This window comes from Bos mutus, chromosome 7, assembly GCF_027580195.1.
Source record: "Bos mutus isolate GX-2022 chromosome 7, NWIPB_WYAK_1.1, whole genome shotgun sequence".
NCBI lineage: Eukaryota > Metazoa > Chordata > Mammalia > Artiodactyla > Bovidae > Bos > Bos mutus.
In genome coordinates this window covers 40,893,883-40,918,543 of record NC_091623.1, presented here as the reverse complement: position 1 = coordinate 40,918,543, position 24,661 = coordinate 40,893,883, and the positions used below count along the sequence as shown (strand labels likewise).

The 24,661-nt window shown below is 39.3% G+C and overlaps 1 protein-coding gene across 1 annotated transcript in view; it reads left to right on the top strand.

The window, feature by feature from the left end:
• Nucleotides 1-24,661, top strand: part of TMEM232 (transmembrane protein 232) — a 233,059-nt gene that overhangs the window by 42,591 nt on the left and 165,807 nt on the right. The window contains exon 8 of the mRNA XM_070374679.1: nt 5,209-5,363. Coding sequence (XP_070230780.1) covers nt 5,209-5,363 — 155 coding nt within the window. The remainder of the gene's footprint in view (nt 1-5,208; nt 5,364-24,661) is intronic.

Genomic DNA, 24,661 nt, shown 5'->3' with positions numbered 1-24,661 from the left:
GTACTCATCTGTCTCAACTTCTGGGGAACAAAAGGGGGGAAGAAGGGAGAAAACTGGGAATATAAAAGGTAACATCTGTATTCATCCTGTCTCTCTTCTTTATTATTCATATGCTATAGCAGAGGATTTGTGGAGTTATTTTTACAGCTCTTATCCTCCAGTAATGCTACAGGGCCCATGATAACATATTTCGGCCACTGTAAAATACTTTATTTTTAATATTTTTATAAGCATTGGAGTAGAAACTATTTGTTTTCGAAGAGCTATTAAAAAATCACTTAAAAAAGGAATTCTGTGGGATATAAGCATTAGGATACACACAATATGGGTGTTGGTTCTTTATAAAAATAGGAAATTTCCTTTCCCCTGCTGCTGGAACCTGTTTCTCCTTTTAATGTTCTTTCAAGCTGATCCAGACACAGGGTTTCCATTGACTTTGACAAATGGTGCACTTTAATTGGCTCTGTGGATTGCAGAGCCAGAACACTGGATTGAGTTTTCCACTCTGTCCTTTGGTCACCAGCAAGGCTGAATTTGTTAAGCACAGTTGTCACATGAGAATAATAACATGGTTCTTTGGAGAAGGTAGATTCAAATTCAACTAACATGCAGTAGACCATTTACTAACTAAGTGCATCCATCCTAAAGCACAAATAGTTTCACGAAACCTTCGAAAGACACAGGCTTTACATTCAAATGTATTCGCAGTCTCATCCTCCAGGGCCTTAAGTACTTAGTAAGCCGAAAGCATTGTCTAAATTTGGAACATTCTGTGTTGTACTGTAATTATAAATGGTTTCTAGGAATTGGGTTAGACTGAAACACAGGTTCTTTACAATTAGGAGCATTACCCTGTGATTCACGTCCTGTTATTAGGTAACACATTTGTATTGAGAGGTCCTTTCATGGCAGTGACAACCATCTCCCAAATGCATGAAAGCAATGATAAAACTCCAAATGCTGTCTTTGAGCAGTCACAATAGAGCCCGTGCTTCAGAGTTCATTTTTGCTATCAAAAAGTCTGGTCAGACACTCAGAGCTTCTCAGATTTGCACAAAATTCAAGCTGATGTGGTTATCTGAATTCTCAGCCAACAGCATACTGGCAGCACTTTGGTAGGTGGGCTTTATATCTGTGCTGAGTTGGGTCTGTGCTGTGGCATGTGAGGTCTTTCCCTGCAGGACACAGACTCTGGCTGAGGCAGGGGCTCTGGGACGAACAGGCCTCAGGAGTTAGCGCACAGGGGCTCTCTAGCTGGGGGATGTGGACTCAGTACTCGCAGCACGTGACTTAGTCGCTCTGTGGCATGTGGGAGCTTAGTTCCCTGACCAGGGATTGAACCTGCCTGCCCTGCATTGCTGGGTGGATTTTTACCCCCCCGGGAAGTCCTAACCATAAGGTTCTGGAGGGCAGGTGTGGAGATCTATGCAGCCTCCTAAGGGAAGCCTCGAATATACGCTTCCCTGCTGATTAAAGCTGCCACCTGCCCACCTACAGGGGCCGGCCTCCCTCTCGAGCATCACTCCCCTTGTCCTTGGGTATGGGTGCTAGTCTGCAAACCAGCATAGCCCAAAGCTGGGCAGCAGGCAGGGGGAAATGAAGGAACTACTGGACGTGGCCGTAAAACCACACTGACCCCGAGAGAGACAAAGTTCCAGTTCTCTGGGAATCATTCAATGCAGTGCTCCGTGCCTGATACTTTTTAAAACTACAATAATATGAATTACAAAAATTAAAAAGAAATCTATGTATATGCATTCATTTCTAATTGGACTGAAAATAAAATTAACAGCTAAATTTTATGTTTTAAAATACACATTTTTATTTATGTACTCTAGTCAGCAGTTTGTTTGCAGATGGGAGTTATCAGCCAACCGCACCTTGGATGGGACTGATCTGGTGTAAACGCAAAGAACTCTACACCACCTACGGCCCTCAGAGCGCTGCTTCCTCTTCGTCTACTATGTGGTTGATATACGTGATGATGGTATTAAATCACATCATCATCATTATATTAATTCATTCTAGTTTTTCAAATACATTTTTTCTTTTGCAAAAAGTATAAAAGCAGGGAAGAAACTTTAGCAAGATGTCCATGTAAATGCTTGAATTATAGAAGGATTTAACACATAAGGATAAGAGATAAGCCTCACTTATCTGGAAAATTTCCAGGTATGGCAGGTTGGGGGAGGCCCTAGGGAAACAGGAGTTCCCTTTAGATTGGATGCTGGCAGATGTAGGGGCAGTTCTGGTTGGGTGTTTTGTAGGGGGCACAGTGACTTTCTGTGTGTGCTTAGAAAAAAAAATCAAGTGGTTTTGTTTATATATCAGAGTAGTGTTGTCTGAGGTTGATATTCTGTGAGTTTATGTCCAGCAGAGTAAAATGACCTGCCTGTGAGCAGCAGACCAGTTTGTGGTCATACTGATGTCAGCTCAGTTCCAGAAGTCAGAGGCTTCTTTTTTCAATTTTAGTGATAAGTGAGAATGGTGTCCTATAAAATTGAAAATCAAGCTGAAATCTCCAGGATCTAAATCCTGATCATTTCTTTACCAAAAGCTTTTGCAAATTTCCTCTGATGATGGTACATAAGTTTGTTAAAGAGAATTTTTGACTTAATTGAATAGTCTCTAGCCACACAATGTACATGATTTGAAAAAAAAAAAAAAGTATTGATTGTTTTTGTTCATCAAGCCATTCACAAGTTTCAAAACGTATGTGCCTACACACGCATTCAGAGTGTCTGCCACGTGAGGGTTGTCAGGCGTCCAGGCTGAGACTTCTAGAGCGATTTGGGAAAAGAATTTCAGTTATGTGGGCTCCATGTTTGGGGGGAGACTCTACCACAAAGCAGAACATTGAGTTATTTGGATGAAATATGTATATTAACTGGAGTCCACACATCTTAGTCTGATGTCTCATGTTATTTTAGAACAGGCTTTTTGAGGGTATTCTAATATTCCAAGCACCCCCTGGTCTCCCCTTCTCCTGTGGATGATGGTTCCCTGAGGCAGTAACGCTCCTGCACAGACTGTATCCTCCTCCTGCCTTTATTACCAGCACCCACGTCCCAGACATAATGCAGATTAATCCACATCTGTGAGACTCAACTAAACAGTTGACTAGACTAAAACGTCTTCGTTTAAAATTTATGTATGAACTTCTGGCCTTCTCTCTTATGAGTGCACAATATGAAAACTTAAGTTGTAGTCTTGATGCCATTTCAAATAGTAAATGAGAATTATAAAACTGTTTGGAATCTCTTTAAATGTGTTTTTTTTTTTTTTTTTTTTTTGGTGCATAAAAGAATAAAATACCAGCTAAATTAGTGATTTGAGTACATATCACAGGATGTGTATTTGAATCTTTACTGTTGACAAAAATTCAATAGGAGTGCTATGTCTAAAAACTGTTTCTTTTCATATGTGAAACGAATCGCCAATCCAGGTTCGATGCATGATACAGGGTGCTCAGGGCTAGTGCACTGGGATGACCCAGAGGGATGAGATGGGGAGGGAGGTGGGAGGGGTTCAAGATGGGGAACACATGTACACCCATGGCGGATTCATGTCAATGTATGGCAAAACCAATACAATATTGTAAAGTAATTAGCCTCCAATTAAAATAAATTTATATTAAAAAAATAAAAATAAACGGACACAAACACACACAAATCTGTTTCTTTGTACCAATTACTTTAGTAGATCAATTAAATCTTTGAAACTGTTGGGAAGCATTTTAAGAGAAAAACAAATAACTCATTCGCATTCTGATTTTGTAGGCTTTTAAAATCGTTTCTTAGCAGACATTGACCATGTCCAGTTAGGCAATACTTTGGTCCTTAGAGTGAAAATACACATTAAAAAAAATTTATTTATTTGTTTATTTGGCTGAGTCTGGTCTTAGTTGTGGGCCCTCGGGATCTTCCTTCTGTTGGGGCACACAGACTCTCCAATTGTGGCACACATTTATATATATATATATATATATATATATTTTAAATTGAAGGGTAATTGCTTTACAGAATTTTGTTTTTCTGTCAAACATCAACAAGAATCAGCTACAGGTACACCCATGTCCCCTCCCTCCCAGATCTCTCTCCCATCCCTCCCCATCCCACCCTTCAGCCTGTCACAGAGTGCTTATTTAGCTTATATGCAGAGTACATCGTGTGAAATGTGGAGCTGGATGAGGCACGAGCTGGACTCAAGATTGCTGGGAGAAATATCAATAACCTCAGATATGCAGATGATACCACCCTTATGGCAGAAAGCACCCTTATGGCATGAGGCAGAAAGAGCCTCATGATGAAAGTGAAAGAGGAGAGTTAAAAAGCTGGCTTAAAACTCAACATTCAAAAAACTAAGATCATGGCATCTGGTCCCATCACTTCATAGCAAATAGATGGAGCAACAATGGAGACAGTGACAGACTTCATTTTCTTGGGCTCCAAAATCACTGCAGATCGTGACTGCAGCCATAAAATTGAAAGACACTTGCTCCTTGGAAGAAAGGCTATGACCAACCTAGACAGCATATTAAAAAGCAGATACATTACTTTGCTGACAGAGGTCTGTCTACTCAAAGCTATGATTTTTCCAGTGGTCATGTATGGATGTGAGAGTTGGACTATAAAGAAAGCTGAGCACCAAAGAATTGATGCTTTTGGACTGTGGTGTTGGAGAAGACTCTTGAGAGTCCCTTGGACTGCAAGGAGATCCAACCAGTCAATAAGGAGATCAGTCCTGAATATTCATTGGAAGGACTGATGATGAAGCTGAAACTCCAATACCTTGGCCACCTGATGCCAAGAGCTGACTCATTGAAAAAGACCCTAATGCTGGGAAAGATTAAAGGTGGAAGGAGAAGGGGATGACAGAGGATGAGATGGTTGGATGGCATCACTGACTCGGGGGACATGGTTTCAACAGGCTCTGGGAGATGGTGATGGACAGGGAGGCCTGGAGTGCTGCAGTCCATGCGGTCACAGTCGGATACGACTGAGCGACTGAACAACACTGTACGCAAGGGATCCATGTGAAAATAAACATATGAAGCTCAGATCAACTGCATATTCTTTTAAAAATGTGTTCGAGTAAATTGTTCCACTTGATGTAACATGATGTAGAAAAAAACATTTAAAGTTTATTTCCATGTTTATTCAAGTCAAAGAATTCTTTCTCAGACATATTTTCATATTTCACTTCCAGGAACATTTGCAACTTAATGAGAAAGGATATGAAATTAGCCACCTGCTCTGGCACTGTGTTTCTGCCTGGACTTGTGTTCAGAAGAACAGTCCCCAGTTAAATAAGGTGCTTGAACATCTCATCTCTCGTAAAACACAGCTTCAGAAGAAATCCTGGTAAGTGGGATCCTATAAATCCAGAGTAACTCATGGAGAAACCTTTGTGTTTAAATGTTAAATAACCTTTGTACTTAAATGTTAATCACACCTTAGTTGACTATGAAAAAAATTTATAATCTCAGTTCCAAAGACAAGGGCAGTTTCTATATTTTGTGTTAGTTCATTTCATCAATAAATTGTTCTCACCTTTTTTTGGCTAGATGAGCATACTTGTATTGCCTTTTGTCTTTATCGAAGGAAATTTGTTATTGATAACTTCATTCCCACAATTTTAAGCATCTTTTCCTTTTCAAGTTATCTAACAGCAGTGAAGCACAGTTATTACCCATGGGGGAGTGTGCTATGACTCCGTTTGTTTCCTTATGCCTTAGTCGTAAAGCGTAACAGAAGTGACTGTTAAGCCTTAGTTTCCTCCTCTACATATGGTAATTTGAAAAGGGATAAAAAGGTCTTAAATTACTATCAAAGAGGGCACGAGTTCAACTGTGGAAAGAAGAATTTTAAAGGAGTATTTCTGAGGAAATTGATCAGAGGATATCTCTTTCAGTACTGGAGGCTGACCAGAGAATTTGAATTATTTTTCCACTACTAACAGTCAATAATATGTCATGCTATAGCAACTTGCAAATTCATAAATTTTTCTTAAAATTAATTACAGTTTTTAAGCCTCTGGCAAGCCCACTCTATGTCAACCAATTTGTACAAATTTTGTCCATTTCTTATGGACAAAAACTATTTTCCCAGTTTCATTTGGATGTTTTTGGGGATTCTAGATCAAGTAAAGATTTCTGGAGAATAGCTTAAAGCTTGTCTAATTTCCTTGAAATAGCCTATTTTAGAGTCTTGGAAGACTCTAACTTGATATAAAAATAAATTATATTTCAATATAAAAGTAAATATTGTGTAATGTTGTCAAGTTTATTTTCAAAATATTCTAATAATTTCCAACTAAACATGTTTAGATAAGTGCAGTGGCTGATTAAGAATCTAATTTTGAAAGTCAAGAAATTATTTCTTTTACCAATCTTCATTTTCACTATATTATCAATATTTAATTTAATTTTTCAGTGATTTGTCTTTCAAAGTGAAAGTAGCTTAGTCGTGTCCAACTCTTTGTGACCCCATGGACTCTACAGTCCATGGGATTCTCCAGGCCAGGATCCTGGAGTGGAACCTTTCCCTTCTCCAGGGGATCTTCCCAACCCAGGGATCTAACCCAGGTCTCCCGCATTGCAGGCGGATTCTTTACCAGCTGAGCCACAGGGGAAGCCCAAGAATGCTGCAGTGGGTAGCCTATCCCTTCTGCAGCGGATCTTCCTGACCCAAGGATTGAACAGGGGTCTCCTGCATTTCAGTTGGAGTCTTTACCAACTGAGCTATCAGGGAAGCCCTCAGGGATTTCTCTTTAAGATTTTTAAAATAACTTAGTATTTTATAAATTTAGGGGTTTGGGGGATTATACACGATTATTCTTACTTCACAGATGAAGAAACCAAGGCTGAGTTCACAGACTCCGTGGTGACGGGAACCAGGTCTCAGGGCCCAGCGCAGCACTCTCTTCGGTGTATCACCCTGCTTTCATTCTGGCTGCCTTACTTAGGAGGCTGGAGGCATCGTGACACTGAATCCTGACTTCCCTGCTTTCATTCTGGCTGCCTTACTTAGGAGACTTTGGAGGCATCGTGACACTGAATCCTGACTTCCCTGCTTTCATTCTGGCTGCCTTACTTAGGAGACTGGAGGCATCGTGACACTGAATCCTGACTTTTCTTTTTCTGGGAGGACATTGTGGAAATCAAGTGTGGGAGGGCAAGGCAACAATCAGACAGTGCTGAATGAGCAGAGTACATTGAAAAAAATAGTAAGACCCAGTGACTGTAACGGAATGGAAAAGGTAATTGTTTAAAAGAGCACTGCTGAATAGTTTTTTTTATATTTATTGTTTTCAAAAATTAATTTATTTGTTAATTTTATTTACACTGGGTCATCATTGCAATGGGGCTTTTCTCTAGTTGCAGAATGGGGACTACTCTCCAGCTGTGCTGGGGCTTCTCACTCTTATGGCTTCTCTTATTGTGGCCCCTGGCTCTGGGCCACAGGCTTCAGTCAGTTCAGTCCTCAGTCATGTCCGACTCTTTGCGACCCCATGGACTGCAGCACACCAGCTTCCCTGTCCATCACCAGTTCCTGGAGTTCACTCAAACCCATGTCCATTGAGTCGGTGATGCCATCCAGCCATCTCATCCTCTGTCGTCCCCTTCTTCTCTCGCCTTCAATCTTTCCCAGCATCACGGTCTTTTCCAATGAGTCAGCTCTTCACATCAGGTTGACAAAATATTGGAGTCTCAGCTTCAGCATCAGTCCTTCCAATGAACACCCAGGACTGATTTCATTTAGGATGGACTGGTTGGATCTCCTTGCAGTCCAAGGCACTCTCAAGAATCTTCTCCAACACCACAGTTCAAAAGCATCAGTTCTTTGGTCCTCAGCTTTCTTTATGGTCCAACTTTCACATCCATACATGACCACTGGAAAAACCACAGCTTTGACTAGATGGGCCTTTGACAGCAGAGTTATGTCTCAGCTTTTTAATATGCTGTCTAGGTTCCAAGGAGCAAGTGTCTTTTAATTTCATGGCTGCAGTGACCATCTGCAGTGATTTTGGAGCCCACAAAAATAAAGTCTGTCACTGTTTCCACTTTTTCCCCATCTATTTGCCATTAAGTGATGGGACTGGATAACATGATCTTAGTTTTTTGAATGTTGAGTTTTAAGTCAGCTTTTTTCACTCTTTTCTTTTACTTTCATCAAGAGACTTTTCAGTTCCTCTTTGCTTTCTGCTATAAGGGTGGTGTCATCTACATATTTAGGTTTATTGATATTTCTCCCTGCAATCTTGATTCCAGCTGTGCTTCTTCCAGCCCAGTGTTTCTCATGATGTACTCTGCATATAAGTTAAATAAACAGGGTGACAATATACAGCCCTGACGTACTCCTTTCCCAATTTGGAACCAGTCTGTTGGTCCATGTCGAATTCTAACTGTTGCTTCTTGACCTGCATACAGATTTTGCAGGAGGCAAGTCAGGTGGTCTGGTATTCCCATCTCTTGAAGAATTTCCCACAGTTTGCTGTGATGCACACAGTCAAAGGCCTTGGCATAGTCAATAAAGCAGAAGTAAATGTTTTTCTGGAACTCTCTTGCTTTTTCGATGATCCAGCAGATGTTGACGATTTGATCTCTGGTTGCTCTGCCTTATCTAAATGCAGTTTGAACATCTGGAAGCTCTTGGTGCATGTATGGTTGAAGCCGGCTTGGAGGGTTTTGAGGCTCTGGTAGTTGCCGCAGGGGGCTCGTTCACTGCGGCGAGTGCCTCAGTATTTGTGGTGCCCCACCTCGTCCGCTCCATGGCGCGTGTCATCTTCCCAGACCAGGGACCTAACCTGTGCTCCCTGCATTGGCAGGTGGATTCTTATCTACTGCACGACAAGGAAAGTCCTATTTACTGTTTTTTTAAGAAAAGAATTTAATCTTTCCTTTTAAATGATGTCCCTAGTAAACAGAAATAACACATTGACATTGAAAATTTTTGTCTTTTTAGCAATTTGACTATTAGGCAAGTTTTCTGTTAATTATAATGATAACATTATACCACGTATTAAAAAAAAAAACTTTTCTTTTTAAAAGTATTTGTTATTTATGTGACCACCTATGTAGTTTTTAAGAAGTTATAATTCCAGACAAAACCAAACAACCTGTGATATAATCACCAAAATCAAACCAGAAATGTTTTTGTATTTCTGGAGAAACTTTATTATTCATTTTGTCTACTCTGAAGTTTAGGTACATGTGAAAAATTTTTAAAGTGGACTAAACATATTTAGGATTATACAAAGATACTGAGGCTTCAGACCCTGATAGTAAATTAGGACTTTGTTAAGAAGGGAACGACAGAGGATGAGATAGTTGGATGACATCACCGACTTGATGGACATGAGTTTGAGCAAGCTCTGGGAGTTGGTGATGGACAGCGAGGCCTGGCGTGCTGCAGTCCATGGGGTTGCAAAGAGTCGGATGTGACTGAGCTGAACTGAGTATTTGCTGGGCCTTAGAACTGGGACACTTGGTAGAGGATATCTTTGGTTAGGGCCTGAAATTCAATGGCAAGTGACTATTACAAGGAGTAACACAAGCCATTTCATTTTCCATGCATGTCTGTATAGTATCACACAGTAGAAAAATGATCAGAGGTGTAAAATGCAGAGGGAGACCGTTTAACTGATGGATCAGAAGAAATTTCTTAATTAATAGTGGCTAAAGTGCTCAGGCCAATGCTGGTGGTTCTCATCTGCCCATTTCTGATGCTGTCCGTCAACAGGTAATTCATCCCACGGCTTCCCACCCGACTTCTCATAACCCCCTTTGTAAAGATCATACCACACAAAAGGAAAGACACAGAAATGAGTGGTTTCAGCAGAGACTGGAGAAGAGCAGGCCCAAGATGCGTGAAAAGGCCCCAGGAGAGACTCTTAGAGCAACCTCTGATCAGGGGGCGACAGAGGAAACTGAGGAAAGGAAATGCACGAGGAAGAGTGATTTGTAAAGCAGGGTGGAGACTAGAGAAACAGGAATGCGTGAGCCCCTCCCCGTGCCCCACACCAGCCTTCACGTCGGAAGTTTGGCTGGCTTGTGCTGCAGATCAGCTGCTGTAAGGCAGCGTTCCATGAAATATGCTTAAACGTCGCATGACGCTTCTTACTCTGAATGCTCCACCCTGTGGTCTGGCCTTTTACAAACTGCACCACTTGCTCTGGGGAGATAGCTCAAGCCAGCACAAAAGGCTTTCTCATCCAACATGAAAATAATGAATTGTGTTTATAATTGAATTATTAGCCAATGAGGACTGCTGAGAAATGCAGCATGGCATTTCTTTTTTTTTTTTAGTTTTTTTTTTTTTTTTTTAATTCTTCCAATTTTATTTTATTTTTAAACTTTACATAATTGTATTAGTTTTGCCAAATATCAAAATGAATCCGCCACAGGTATACATGTGTTCCCCATCCCGAACCCTCCTCCCTCCTCCCTCCCCCCCATATCCCTCTGGGCCGTCCCAGTGCACCAGCCCCAAGCATCCAGCATCATGCATCGAACCTGGACTGGCAACTCGTTTCCTACATGATATTTTACATGTTTCATTGCCATTCTCCCAGATCTTCCCACCCTCTCCCTCTCCCACAGAGTCCATAAGACTGTTCTATACATCAGTGTCTCTTTTGCTGTCTCGTACACCGGGTTATTGTTACCATCTTTCTAAATTCCATATATGTGCGTTAGTATACTGTATTTATGTTTTTCCTTCTGGCTTACTTCACTCTGTATAATAGGCTCCAGTTTCATCCAACAGCATGGCATTTCAAAAGAGCGATGTAACCTATAAAATTATATCTCCCAAAGCAAAATAGCCGATCTAATCGCACCGTGAACATATTCCGAAAATGCTTGACAATTTAAAATTACACCAACATGGCAAGTGTTTTCCAGACGTAGAGTGTTCGTGTTTGCATTGAAATAAATTGAACAAAGAAAGCCCTGCCCAGCAAGGCCTTTACTTCTGGCCTCGTTGCTGACCTCCACAGTGTCTGTCTCCCTGAACCCTGGTGATTATAATGTCATGTGACAGTCTAACCAGAACCATCCAGATGCAAGTTTTCACCACTAATCCTCTTCATTCTTCATGAGCTGAGATGTCAGGTTAGGTCCTCAGTCTTCTGACTCATTTCCTGGGTTTCTCATTGATCCTTTAATCCTCTGAGCTAAATATAAACATTTATCTGTATCAAGGATAAATATACAATTTATGCTTTGCTCCCTAATGGCACAGTGAGAGAAACATTCAGCTTCAAATCGTAAGGACTGAGTTTTTTCTCTGGCTACCTGTCTAATTTTGATTGAGTCACATAACCTCCATGAACAGCGTCTGTTCATGTTAAACAGAGGTAATAGCCATCACAAAGAAAGGTAAGTAACATGAAGATACTTTTTGTACCGAGTCTCCCCCTAATCCTTCATTTCCGGCTAGTTCAGACCTGAATTAATTTTTTTCCCAGACTCCTACCTACTGAATTTCTGTCTCCATGCCTGACACATGTCCTCTCCTCAAGTTAACCAAATTGGACACCCGGACTCCCTTTCAGGCCCGTTTCCTGCGCTCTCCCCCACCACTGTGACACCGGGCTTCAGGCCCTTACTGTCATGACTCTGCTAGCTTATTAACTGGTCTCTTCACCTGTGTGTTCTCTTCAGTAATCTGTCATGCTCTGCTGCTAGGGTTACAGCATAAATATGATTATACCATTCTCCAGCTTCAAATTATTTAATAAGGACTGTTTTTACATGGCACGGGGGTTGCAGCTCCAAACAGGGTCTGTTAATTTGCAATGATTAATAAAAAAAAGAAAAGAAAGAAAACAAGAGCAAACGCAAAGACTGAAAGAAAGACCTTGCTGCTGGGGTTAATTACCACCAGCCTGTCACACAGGCAGACCACGTGTCTGACCGACGGGATGGAAGCAGGCAGTTAGGGAGCACCGAGGCCCGCTCGGATGAAACAGCCGTCGTGGTCTGTCGACAACTCATCCCTTCATTCCCCCGACTTCCTTCCCTGGCATGCCGGGACTGAAGCTCTGTGCGCAGAAGAAAGAACCCTTTTAGCAGACAGGCTAACGACCAGATCTTTCTGTAGTTCATCTCTTCTGAGTATCAGAAATCAGGCATTGGCAAGAGAAATGTGTTCTTTAAACAAGCTTTCCTAAGTGGTCAAAATCAGGAGAGAGATTCTGATTGCTCTCTTTTCCGTGTGCGGTGGAGATGAGACTGGTTTGTTTATGCTAATGCTCACCGTCTTAGCCCATTAATGTGGTCGTTAGTGTCCAATAATGTCATGGTTAAATCATTACTTAAAATGTTTGTTTTTCTCCAAGAATGGTGTATGTATTTAATTTTTAAGTCCTATTTATAAAATAATGTTGACTTACTAAAATGTGCCCTTGCCACTCACTGTCAGTCATTTAATTCTAGGATTTTCCATTCGTAAGCTGTTAAATGCGATTCCTTTCTTGGCTGGCTCGAGTAGAGTTCTAAGTATGGATGTAGGTGACCTGTTTCATTAGGAGAGCCCCTGGTTACACGCAACCCTTGGCTGAGTGTAACGGTTGCCAGTATTTTCCCCCGAAGAAGTGTAAGTGCGTTTTGTGTGGCGACAGGTTACTATGCTCGTAGTTGTTTTAATTAATCCCCTCTTGAAATGTCTAAATGTTGCCATGTTGTTCCCTACCGTGTCCTTGTTATGAGATGGCCAAAGCCCGTCTGCCTCCTTTTGTTTTGTCTGTTTTATTTTCAATCCAGAACCTTTTAGGAATATCTTTGTGGTTTGCAGCAAGGAGGTGGATGCCTCCTCTGACGTCTCGCTGAGCCCCTTAGGAAGCCGTCGGGCGCTTTCTCCGCTTTCCTTGGAGAGACGCCCCCGCTGTGTGAGGCTGTGGCCGCTGGTCTGCATTTCAGGAGGGTTTCCACCGATTACTCATCTTCACGTGTGTTCCTAACGCCTGCCTCTCTCTGCCCAGGGTTTTTCTTTCACACATATGTGCCTACTGTTACATTTTAAATCAAATTTTGGGCCTCTTGGCTTTGGAGGCATTTTCCTTCATTTGGGTCACATTTTCTTTATAGCTTTAAAAATCCTTAAAGTTTCTCTTTTTTGTGTGTGGTACTACAGATTTTTGTTTCTTTACATCTGGTTGTTTCAACAGGAATTCGATATTAATGGATCTCAATTTGCCAGGGGTTGTCTTCCTCTAAATTATTGAAGAATTTTTCAAGTTTGCTCCCTTTTTAACTGCCTTTTTTTTTTTTTTTGGTGCTTAACTGCCTTCATTATGAATTTGAATTATATTTTTATAATTTTAATTTTTGGCGCTCTCTTTTTTTAACTACTGCACCTTTCACCTCAGTATCAAGGCTTTTCATTATTGTTTCTTCCTAGGGTTTACTGAAGATGCCTGAAGAGTCTTGTAAAAATGTCTTCCGGCTCCTGTAAGAAATCGTTTTCAGAAGCATGATCATCCCTTAGTATTCAGACTGACCTTCTCTCTAGCCCTTGCTGTAATGTTTTTTGTTTTTTTTTTTTCTGGTCTCAGGTAGGGCCTCCTCTTCCATTTTCTATTTTACTTGTCTCAGAACTAGGACAAAATCATACGCATTTGTTATTTTTAAAACAAGAGGTTTGTGTTCACCATGCACACTACAGAGGTTAAAGGCGAATGTCCCCAGGGCCCCTCGCATTCTCCTGCTCCCTTCTGGTCAAGCTTTGAGAGACGATGCACTCACAGCACGCTCTGTCCCCGTCCTACACACGCATCCCCACGAGCACTGTTTTCGGTACTTTTTGTCTTCTGAAGGTTGCTGTCTCTGCATAAATACTGAGAGATGAGGATAAAGAAGCATAGAAATAGTGAGTCCTTTGAAATTCAGTATCTCCAAGTATAGGATTGGCTGTGCTTTTCTTATTTCCATGAAAAACATGATAAACAGTAAAGATAATGTTTTTCCTTAAGTTTTTTCTTTTAACTTACTTTTGGGAATCAGGACTGCTGAGTTTTATGGAAGTGGTGTGTGGCTACACCTCCTTGCCGTTCTTATTCCAGCTCCATAAATATTATGGTTTTTATATCATACAGGAAGTTCCCTGTAAGATAGTGACATCTTTTTCATTTCCCATCTTCAGAGTTGTGTGGATTTTTGACATTGTCCATGTTTTTTGAAATATCTACTGAAAGTTTCAAGTAACTCTTTGTAAGGATTGCAACATGGAGACATTTTAATTCTCTCCTTTAAAATAATAACTGGGTCATAGAAGAATAAGAACCTAGGCAAAAATTCGAATGCTGATGTTTTTAACCTTTCTATAAGCTGGCATTCAGATGGGTATCTTTTTATGAAGTCTCTGGTTATTATATGTTAGTTGGTTTATATTAGTCTAGAAGGAAAACTAGACTGGAGTCAGACTCGCTGAAGTCCAGTCCTGGTCTGGTCATGTTTAACTCCATGTAGTTAAACGTTAATTTTAAAAACTAACACAACATTGTACATTGTAAATCAACTATATTCCAATAAAAAATTTAAAAACAGAAGAAAAAAAGTTGAAAAGGAAAAGCTAGAAAGTAAAATGAATCAAGTGACTATGTTATTTTAGACAAGCCAGTAAACTTCTGCCTCCATTTCTTTATTTACATATTTAGATGGACATTTATAATATTTATAAATTACTTTATACATGTTTAATTTCATGGCATTGTGGAAGTAAGTCAGTATATTGGTTATTGAGACTTGGTGTACTGCAATGAGTTCACAAAAAGCTAGTGCTATATTTAAATGTCTAACCTCAATCAATTTGGAAATTTTCTATGTGCATCAATTTTCAGTTTTGATTTGTTTTTAATTTTATTTTTTAACTTTACAATATTGTATTCGTTTTGCCATATATCAACATGAATCTGCCACAGGTATACACGTGTTCCCCATCCTGAACCCTCCTCCCTCCTCCCTCCCCATACCATCCCTCTGGGTCATCCCAGTGCACCAGCCCCAAGCATCCAGTATCGTGCATCGAACCTGGACTGGCAACTCATTTCATATATGATATTTTACATGTTTTAATGCCATTCTCCCAAATCATCCCACCCTCTCCCTCTCCCACAGAGTTCAAAAGACTGTTCTATACATCAGTGTCTCTTTTGCTGTCTCGTATACAGGGTTATTGTTACCATCTTTCTAAATTCCATATATGTGCATTAGTATACTGTATTGGTGTTTTTCTTTCTGGCTTACTTCACTCTGTATAATAGGCTCCAGTTTCATCCACCTCATTAGAACTGATTCAAATGTATTCTTTTTAATGGCTGAGTAATACTCCATTGTGTATATGTACCGAAGCTTTCTTATCCATTCATCTGCTGATGGACATCTAGGTTGCTTCCATGTCCTGGCTATTATAAACAGTGCTGTGATGAACACTGGGGTACACTTGTCTCTTTCAATTCTGGTTTCCTCGGTGTGCATGCCCAGCAGTGGGATTGCTGGGTCATAAGGCAGTTCTATTTCCAGTTTTTCAAGGAATCTCCACACTATTCTCCATAGTGGCTGTACTGGTCTGCATTCCCACCAACAGTGTAAGAGGGTTCCCTTTTCTCCACACCCTCTCCAGCATTTATTGCTTGTAGACTTTTGGATCATAGCCATTCTGACTGGCATGAAATGATACCTCATAGTGGTTTTGATTTGCATGCCTCTGATAATGAGTGATGTTGAGCATCTTTTCATGTGTTTGTTAGCCATCTGTATGTCTTCTTTGGAGAAATGTCTATTTAGTTCTTTGGCCCATTTTTTGATTGGGTCATTTATTTTTCTTGAATTGAGCTGTAGGACTTGCTTGTATATTTTTGAGATTAGTTGTCAGTTGCTTCATTTGCTATTATTTTCTCCCATTCTGAAGGCTGTCTTTTCACCTTGCTAATAGTTTCCTTTGTTGTGCAGATGCTTTTAATTTTAATTAGGTCCCATTTGTTTTTGTTTTTTTTTTTTTTGCTTTTATTTCCAATATTCTGGGAGGTGGGTCATAGAGGATCCTGCTGTGACGTATGTCAGAGAGTGTTTGGCCTATGTTCTCCTCTAGGAGTTTTAGAGTTTCTGGTCTTACGTTGAGATCTTAATCCATTTTGAGTTTATTTTTGTGTATGGTGTTAGAAAGTGTTCTAGTTTCATTCTTTTACAAGTGGTTGACCAGTTTTCCCAGCACCACTTGTTGAAGAGATTGTCTTGAATCCATTGTATATTCTTGCCTCCTTTGTCAAAGATAAGGTGTCCATATGTGCGTGGATTTATCTCTGGGCTTTCTATTTTGTTCCATTGATCTATATTTCTGTCTTTGTGTGAGTACCATACTGTCTTGATGACTGTGGCTTTGTAGTAGAGCCTGAAGTCAGGCAGGTTGATTCCTCCAGTTCAATTCTTCTTTCTCAAGATTGCTTTGGCTATTTGAGGTTTTTTGTATTTCCATACAAATTGTGAAATTATTTGTTCTAGCTCTGTGAAGAATACCGTTGGTAGCTTGATAGGGATTGCATTGAATCTATAAATTGCTTTGGGTAGTATACTCATTTTCACTATATTGATTCTTCTGATCCATGAACATGGTATATTTCTCCATCTATTAGTGTCTTCTTTGATTTCTTTCACCCGTGTTTTATAATTTTCTATGTATAGGTCTTCAGTTTCTTTAGGTAGATATATTCCTATTTTATTCTTTTTGTTGCAATGGTGAATGGAATTGTTTCCTTAATTTCTCTTTCTGTTTTCTCATTATTAGTGTATAGGAATGCAAGGGATTTCTGTGTGTTGATTTTATATCCTGCAACTTTACTATATTCACTGATTAGTTCTAGTAATTTTCTGGTGGAGTCTTTAGGGTTTTCTATGTAGAGGATCATGTCATCTGCAAACAGTGAGAGTTTTACTTCTTTTCCAATTTGGATTCCTTTTATTTCTTTTTCTGCTCTGATTGCTGAGGCCAAAACTTCCAAAACTATGTTGACTAGAAATGGTGAAAGTGGGCACCCTTGTCTTGTTCCTGACTTTAGGTGAAATGCTTTCAATTTTTCACCATTGAGGATAAAGTTTGCTGTGGGTTTGTCATATATAGCTTTTATTATGTTAAGGTATGTTCCTTCTATTCCTGCTTTCTGGAGAGTTTTTATCATAAATGGGTGTTGAATTTTGTCAAAGGCTTTCTCTGCATCTATTGAGATAATCATATGGTTTTTATTTTTCAATTTGTTAATGTGATGTATTACATTGATTGATTTGCAGATATTGAAAAATCCTTGCATCCCTGGGATAAAGCCCACTTGGTCATGGTGTATGGTCTTTTTAATGTGTTGTTGGATCCTGATTTCTAGAATTTTGTTAAGGATTTTTGCATCTATGTTCATTGGTGTTATTGGCCTGTAGTTTTCTTTTTTTGTGGGATCTGTGTCAGGTTTTGGTATTAGGGTGATGGTGGCCTCATAGAATGAGTTTGGAAGTTTACCTTCCTCTGCAATTTTCTGGAAGAGTTTGAGCAGGATAGGTGTTAGCTCTTCTCTAAATTTTTGGTAGAATTCAGCTGTGAAGCCGTCTGGACCTGGGCTTTTGTTTGCTGGAAGACTTCTGATTACAGTTTCAATTTCCGTGCTTGTGATGGGTCTGTTAAGATTTTCTATTTCTTCCTGGTCCAGTTTTGGAAAGTTGTACTTTTCTAAGTATTTGTCCATTTCTTCCACGTTGTCCATTTTATTGGCATATAATTGTTGATAGTAGTCTCTTATGATCCTTTGGATTTCTGTGTTGTCTGTTGTGATCTCTCCATTTTCGTTTCTAATTTTATTGATTTGATTTTTCTCCCTTTGTTTCTTGATGAGTCTGGCTAATGGTTTGTCAATTTTATTTATCCTTTCAAAGAACCAGCTTTTGGCTTTGTTGATTTTTGCTATGGTCTCTTTTGTTTCTTTTGCATTTATTTCTGCCTTAATTTTTAAGATTTCTTTCCTTCTACTAACCCTGGGATTCTTCATTTTTTCCTTTTCTAGTTGCTTTAGGTGTAGAGTTAGGTCATTTATTTGACTTTTTTTCTTGTTTCTTGAGGTATGCCTGTATTGCTATGAACTTTCCCCTTAGGACTGCTTTTACAGTGTCCCACAGGTTTTGGGTTGTTGTGTTTTCATTTTCATTTGTTTCTATGCAAATTTTGATTTTTTTTAAATTTCTTCTGTGATTTTTGGTTATTCAGCAGCATGTTGTTCAGCCTTCATATGTTGGAATTTTTAATAGTTTTTCTCCTGTAATTGAGATCTAATCTTACTGCATTGTGGTCAGAAAAGATGCTTGGAATGATTTCAATTTTCTTGAATTTACCAAGGCTAGATTTATGGCCCAGGATGTGATCTATCCTGGAGAAGGTTCCGTGTGTGCCTGAGAAAAAGGTGAAATTCATTGTTTTGGGGTGAAATGTCCTATAGCTATCAATTAAGTCTAACTGATCTATTGTATCATTTAAAGTTTGTGTTTCCTTGTTAATTTTCTGTTTAGTTGATCTATCCATAGGTGTGAGTGAGGTATTAAAGTCTCCCACTATTATTGTGTTATTGTTAATTTCCCCTTTCATACTTGTTAGCATTTGTCTTACATATTGCAGTGCTCCTATGTTGGGTGCATATATGTTTATAATTTTTATATTTTCTTCTTGGAATGATCCTTTGATCATTATGTAGTGACCTTCTTTGTCTCTTTTCACAGCCTTTGTTTTAAAGTCTATTTTATCTGATATGAGTATTGCTATTCCTGCTTTCTTTTGGTCTCTATTTGCATGGAAAATCTTTTTCCAGCCCTTCGCTTTTGTATGTGTCCCCTGTTTTGAGGTGGGTCTCTTGTAGACAACATATATAGGGATCTTGTTTTTGTATCCATTCAGCCAGTCTTTGTCTTTTGGCTGGGGCATTCAACCCATTTACATTTAAGGTAATTATTGATAAGTATGATCCCATTGCCGTTTACTTTATTGTTTTGGGTTCGAGTTTATAGACCCTTTTTGTGTTTCCTGTCTAGAGACGATCCTTTAGCATTTGTTGGAGAGCTGGTTTGGTGATGCTGAATTCTCTCAGCTTTTGCTTTTCTGTAAAGCTTTTGATTTCTCCTTCATATTTGAATGAGATCCTTGCTGGGTACAGCAATCTAGGCTATAGGTTATTTTCTTTCATCACTTTAAGTATGTCTTGCCATTCCCTCCTGGCTTGAAGAGTTTCTATTGATAGATCAGCTCTTATTCTTATGGGAATTTCCTTGTGTGATATTTGTTGTTTTTCCCTTGCTGCTTTTAATATTTGTTCTTTGTGTTTGATCTTTGTTAATTTGATTAATATATGTCTTGGGGTATTTCGCCTTAGCTTTATTCTGTTTGGGATTCTCTGGGTTTCTTGGGCTTGGGTGATTATTTCCTTCCCCATTTTAGGGAAGTTTTCAACTATTAACTCCTCAAGTATTTTCTCATGGTCTTTCTTTTTGTCTTCTTCTTCTGGGACTCCTTTGATTAGAATGTTGGGGCGTTTAAGATTGTCCCAGAGGTCTCTGAGATTGTCCTCATTTCTTTTAATTTGTTTTTCTTTTTTCCTCTCTGATTCATTTATTTCTACTATTCTATCTTCTAATTCACTAATCCTATCTTCTGCCTCTGTTATTCTACTATTTGTTGCCTCCAGAGTGTTTTTGATCTCATTTATTGCATTATTCATTATATATTGACTCTTTTTTATTTCTTCTAGGTCCTTGTTAAACCTTTCTTACATCTTCTCAATCCTTGTCTCCAGGCTATTTATCTGTGATTCCATTTTGATTTCAAGATTTTGGATCATTTTCACTATCATTATTTGGAATTCTTTATCATGTAGATTCCCTATCTCTTCCTCTTTTGTTTGGTGGGCATTTATCCTGTTCCTTTACCTGCTGGGTATTCCTCTGTCTCTTCTTCTTGTTTATATTGCTGAGTTTGGGGTGTCCTTTCTGTATTCTGGCAGTTTGTGGAGTTCTCTTTATTATGGAGTTTCCACACTGTATGTGGGTTTGTACAGGTGGCTTGTCAAGGTTTCTTGGTTAGGGAAGCTTGTGTCGTTGTTCTGGTGGGTGGAGCTGTATTTCTTCTCTCTGGAGTGCAATGAAGTGTCCAGTAATGCGTTATGAGATGTCTATGGTTTTGTAGTAACTTTGGGCAGCCTGTATATTGGAGCTCAGGGCTGTGCTCCTGTGTTGCTGGAGAATTTGCTTGGTATGTCTTGCCCTGGAACTTGTTGGGCCTTGTGTGGTCCTTGGTTTCAGTGTAGGTATGGAGGCGTTTGATGAGCTCCTGTCAATTAATGTTCCCTGGAGTCAGGGTTTGGACTTAAGCCTCCTGCTTCCGGTTTTCAGTCTTGTTTTTACAGTAGTCTCAAAACTTCTCCTTCTATACAGCACCATTGATAAAACATGTAGGTTAAAGATGAAAAGTTTCTCCACAGTGAGGGACACCCAGAGAGGTTCACAGAGTTACATGGAGAAGAGAAGGGGGAGGAGGAAGTTAGAGGTGACCCGAATGAGATGCGGTGGAATCAATAGAGGAGAGAGCAGGCTAGCCAGTAATCACTTCCTTATGTGCACTCCACAACTGGACCACTCAGAGATGTTCACGGAGTTATACAGAGAAGAGAAGAGGGAAGAAGGAGACAGAGGTGGCCGGGAGGATAAAAGGGGGGAATGAAAAGGATCGAGACAGATCCAGCCAGTAATCAGTTCCCTAAGTGTTCTCCACCATCTGGAACACACAGAAATTCACAGAGTTGGGTAGAGCAGAGAGGGGTTAGGGAGGAGACACAGGCGACCTGGTGGAGAAAAAGGAGAGTCCAAAGTGGGAGAGAGCAGTCAAGCCAGTAATCTCACTCCCAAGTAAAAATGGGTCCTGAAGCTTGGGTTTTTAAAGGTACAAAATTGATAACAAATACCAAAAAGCAAAAATTAAAAATCTAGAGTAGAGTTTGGAATTTCAAAAATACAATGTTAAAGAAAAGAAGAAAAAGAAAAAAAAAAAAAAACAACAACAAAGTCACAAAAATTATAAAGAAAATATAGGTACAAAATTGATAACAAAAAGCAAAATTAAAAATCTAGAGTTTGGAATTTCAGAAATACTATGTTAAAGAAAAGAAGAAGAAAAAAAAGAAAGAGGAAAAAAAGTCACAAAAATTATTTTTAAAAATATAGGTACAAAATTGATAACAAAAAGCAAAAATCAAAAATCTAGAATTTGGAATTTCAAAAATACAATGTTAAAGAGAAGAAGGAAAAAAAAGGGAAAAAAGAAAAGAAAAAAACAAAGTCACAAAAATTATTAAAAATATATATATATGAAGTTTGCTTTTAAAAAAAGAGGGTCTTCTTTTTTTTTTGCAAAGTAATAGTAGGTTATAAAAGTGAAAATTAAAGGAGTAATAGAGGACTTAAAATTTTTTTTTAATTAAAAAAAAAGAAAGATGATTGTAAAAATAGTAAAACTATATCTAGGACTTTCTCTGGTGGTGTTGTGGGTATTGTGGGGTCAGTTCATTTTTGGCTAGTTCCTTGGTCTGGCTTATATTTCTGAAGATCTATAGGACCGTTCCTATGTAGTCGGTACTAACGCCAGGGTTTTAATCTATTGCCTGTCGCTTCCAAGGTGGTTCCCTGTGTTTTAGCTTCTTCTGTTTGCTGGTCTCTTCAGTGTCTGATTTCCTCCCTGACACAAAGGGGGCAGTGGTGGACACTTTTTTTTTTAGGCTCACTTGTTCAGTTGTGCTGTGGGGAGGGAGGGACGCTGCAAACAAATAACACTGGCGTGTGCTCACAGTGCCTCAGCCACACTGGGCCAGCCCCTGCTCACGGCGCGTGTAGCCTCCCTGCCCACACTGCTCAGGCTCTAGGTTGCTCCGCCAGGAACCATCCGAGGCCGGCCCTGGGCTGCATGCACCTCCCAGGTCTAAGCCACTCAGGTTCAGGCACTCTGGTAGTCCTCAGAGGCGCAGACTCGGTTGGGCCTGCATTTTGAAGTTTAAATGTTCTTTTCATGATTTTGTAGGGGAGAAAGTGGTCTCCCCATCCTATTCCCCCACCATCTTAGCTCCTCCTCACCAGTTTTGATTTTTTAACAAACTTCAGTTTTGTCAAAGGCATTTTCCCTTATTGAAGATTTTGCGATCAACAGCATTGATTGAAAATAGTATGTTTCTGGTAAAGCATTTTTTCTTAAAACCATAGGTGACCAACACTGATGAATCTCTTTTCAATTTGTATTTTGGTGAAACTGCCCTAGGTTAGCTACAGTTTTCCAGACTTAAAAGGGAACAGGAGAAACAAAACGTATGACTGTGAGGTATATTCCTGGGTGAAGTTTTGTGAAGTCTGAGACTATCCCCTCCTTCACTTGACCTTATTGTGAAGCAGGGGCCATGAGAACTCTGGGGAAGGACTCAGTCTTCGTTCATCTTGGCGAGCATCTAGACCTTTCCCTTCAGTCATCATAGATAAAAAAAAGTTACTGAACTCATATCTATTGACTTTGAAATAATAGTATTGCTGTGATTCAGTTCAGTTCAGCCTTTTGAATCCAGACATTTTGTATAGAGTATTTCCCTTAAATTTCATAATAGTCTCTGAAAAGTAAGTTTTGCTACATTTACTTTATAGATGAGTAGATTAAGATTTAGCTGAGGTATGACTATTGCCCTATGCCATATATCTAGTTAGTGATAGAGCTAAGATTCCATCTCTAATTTTTCTACCATAAATTTCATGCTTATAAATATTGTTTAGATGTATTGGTTAGGCTTTAGTCCTCCTGCATGTAACAGTGACCTGACTACAATTGCGTTACCAAATAGGGCTCTATTTATCACACATAACAAGTACAGCACTGCTGAGACAAATGCTTCAGTGATCCTCAGGAGCCAAGCCTCTCCTAGCTCCCTTTTATTCCGTCCTTAGAGAATGACTTTTATCCTCCTTGTTGCAAGACGGCTGCTCTACCTTCTGCTGTCAGGTGTGAATTCCCAGGAAAAGGATGAGCAAAGGAGAAGGGAGAACCTGTTATCTGAATTTAAAACCAGTATTAGCTTCTATGGAAGGCTTTTATAATATGCTTCCTCTTATATCTCACTGACCAAACCTATACTTAACGCCATTCCAAAGGAGTCTGGGGAGTCATTTGTTAAAAATTAGATGTATTTGATATAATTTATATATAACAAAATTAAAACAATTTATGTATACAGATCTATGGCTTTTGACAGATGCATACACCTGTGTAATCACTACCTCAATCAAGATGTAAAGGATTTCCATCTTGTTGAAGCAATATTAACTGATCACTTTGCCATTTTGAACAAAATTGAGGTTTAGTTCTGAAAGGAAGAAGGAGACAAATCAAACTAGGTGTGCAATAGGCAGCATTGTAATACTAAGGTTAAACATTAAAGTATTTAAATAATGGCTTAGAAAAGCAAAATTGAAAAAAAATAGGAAAAACACAAGGGTGGGATAAGACTTAAATTATTAGTTAACCTAGCTTAAAACATGAACTGGGGCAGATTTTCCAGATCTGTTTGACTCAATTTTTGAAATATTTTTAAAGTATTTAAAAAAAATTCTTCAATGTGTCAAAAATTGTGGTTTGGATTAAGGAGGTAAATTGTGAAAAATTTTGAGATCTGTAAAGCATCATTCAAATGCAAAGAATTATCTTTTTCCCACACTTAGAGGTGTTTCCTTTTGAAAATCATGATGAACTTACCTTGCTGACCTGAAGTATCACAGTTGTAAATTCCAATATAATTTTAAAATATTTTGACTATTTAAACTGATTTATTGTTGTTGTACAGTTGCTAAGTCATGTCTGACTCTCTGCAGCCCCGTGAACTTGCAGAACTCCAGGCTTCCCATCCTTCACTATTTCCCAGAGTTTGTTCAAACTCACGTCCATCGAGTCAGGGACACCATCCAACCATCTCATCCTCTGCCATCCCCTTCTCCTCCCGCCTTCAGCCTTTCCCAGCATCAAGGTCTTTTCCAATGAGTCAACTTTTCACATCAGGTGGCCAAAGCATTGGAGCTTCAGCTTCAGCATCAGTCCTTCCAATGAATATTCAAAGTTATAGTAAAGTCATGCTCAAAATTCTCTAAGCCAGGCTTCAGCAATATGTGAACCATGAACTTCCAGATGTTCAAGCTGGTTTTAGAAAAGGCAGAGGAACCAGAGATCAAACTGCCAACATCTGCTGGATCATGGAAAAAGCAAGAGAGTTCCAGAAAAACATCTATTTCTGCTTTATTGACTATGCCAAAGCCTTTGACTGTGTGGATCACAATAAACTGTGGAAAATTCTGGAAATACGAGACCACCTGACCTGCCTCTTGAGAAACCTATATGCAGGTCAGGAAGCAACAGTTAGAACTGGATATGGAACAACAGACTGGTTCCAAATAGGAAAAGGAGTACATCAAGGTGGTATATTGTCACCTTGCTTATTTAACTTATATGCAGAGTACATCATGAGAAATGCTGGGCTGGAAGAAACACAAGCTGGAAATCAAGATTGCCAGGAGAAATATCAATAACCTCAGATATGCAGATGACACCACCCTTATGGCAGA